At 60.1% G+C, this 679-nt stretch overlaps 1 protein-coding gene across 1 annotated transcript in view; it reads left to right on the forward strand.

The window, feature by feature from the left end:
• Positions 1–679, forward strand: part of DNAH17 (dynein, axonemal, heavy chain 17) — a 76,281-nt gene that overhangs the window by 32,504 nt on the left and 43,098 nt on the right. The window contains 1 exon segment of the mRNA XM_014531725.1: positions 538–663. Within this exon segment, the coding sequence (XP_014387211.1) occupies positions 538–663 (126 nt within the window).

The following is a 679-nucleotide window of genomic DNA, read 5'->3' on the forward strand; positions in this document are numbered from 1 at the left end:
ATGCAGCGTCTCTGAGTGTCAGCAACGCCTTGGGGGCTCAGACTAGCCTGTCTCCTCTGCCCTCCCTCCTCTGCCTAGAAACTGCCGGCACCTGATCCCCGCACCCTCACCCCGGCTTCCCCACCCCGTGTTTCCAGGTGGCCATTCTCACCTCCACCTCCACCCTGGGAGGAAGGTGATGCCCACTATTAAATTGATTTATTTGTTTTTTTAATCCTCACACAAGGATATTTTCCCATTGATTATTAGAGAGAGTGGGAGAGAGGGAAAGACAGAGAGCAACCGAAACATCGATGTGAGAGAAACACATCGATTGGTTGCCTCCTGCGCGTGCCGGGACCAGGGCCCTGGTCCGGGGAGGAGCCTGCCACTGACCGGAATCGAACCCGGGACCCTTTGGCGGACGCTCTGTCCACTGAGCCACGCGGGCCAGGCCCCATATTAAATTGTTTAAGTGACAAAGCAAGTCGTTGGCATTAGGTGCGAGCGCACAGCCGCTCGGGTCAGGGTGGCTCCTCCTCGCCCCTCCGTCCGCAGGTGGAGGTGTGGCTGAACCGCGTGCTGGACCGCATGTGCGCCACGCTCCGACACGAGATCCCGGAGGCCGTGGTGACCTACGAGGAGAAGCCCCGGGAGCAGTGGATCTTCGACTACGCGGCCCAGGTGAGCGGCGGGGACG

Source organism: Myotis brandtii, unplaced genomic scaffold, assembly GCF_000412655.1.
Source record: "Myotis brandtii unplaced genomic scaffold, ASM41265v1 scaffold825, whole genome shotgun sequence".
Classification (NCBI taxonomy): domain Eukaryota; kingdom Metazoa; phylum Chordata; class Mammalia; order Chiroptera; family Vespertilionidae; genus Myotis; species Myotis brandtii.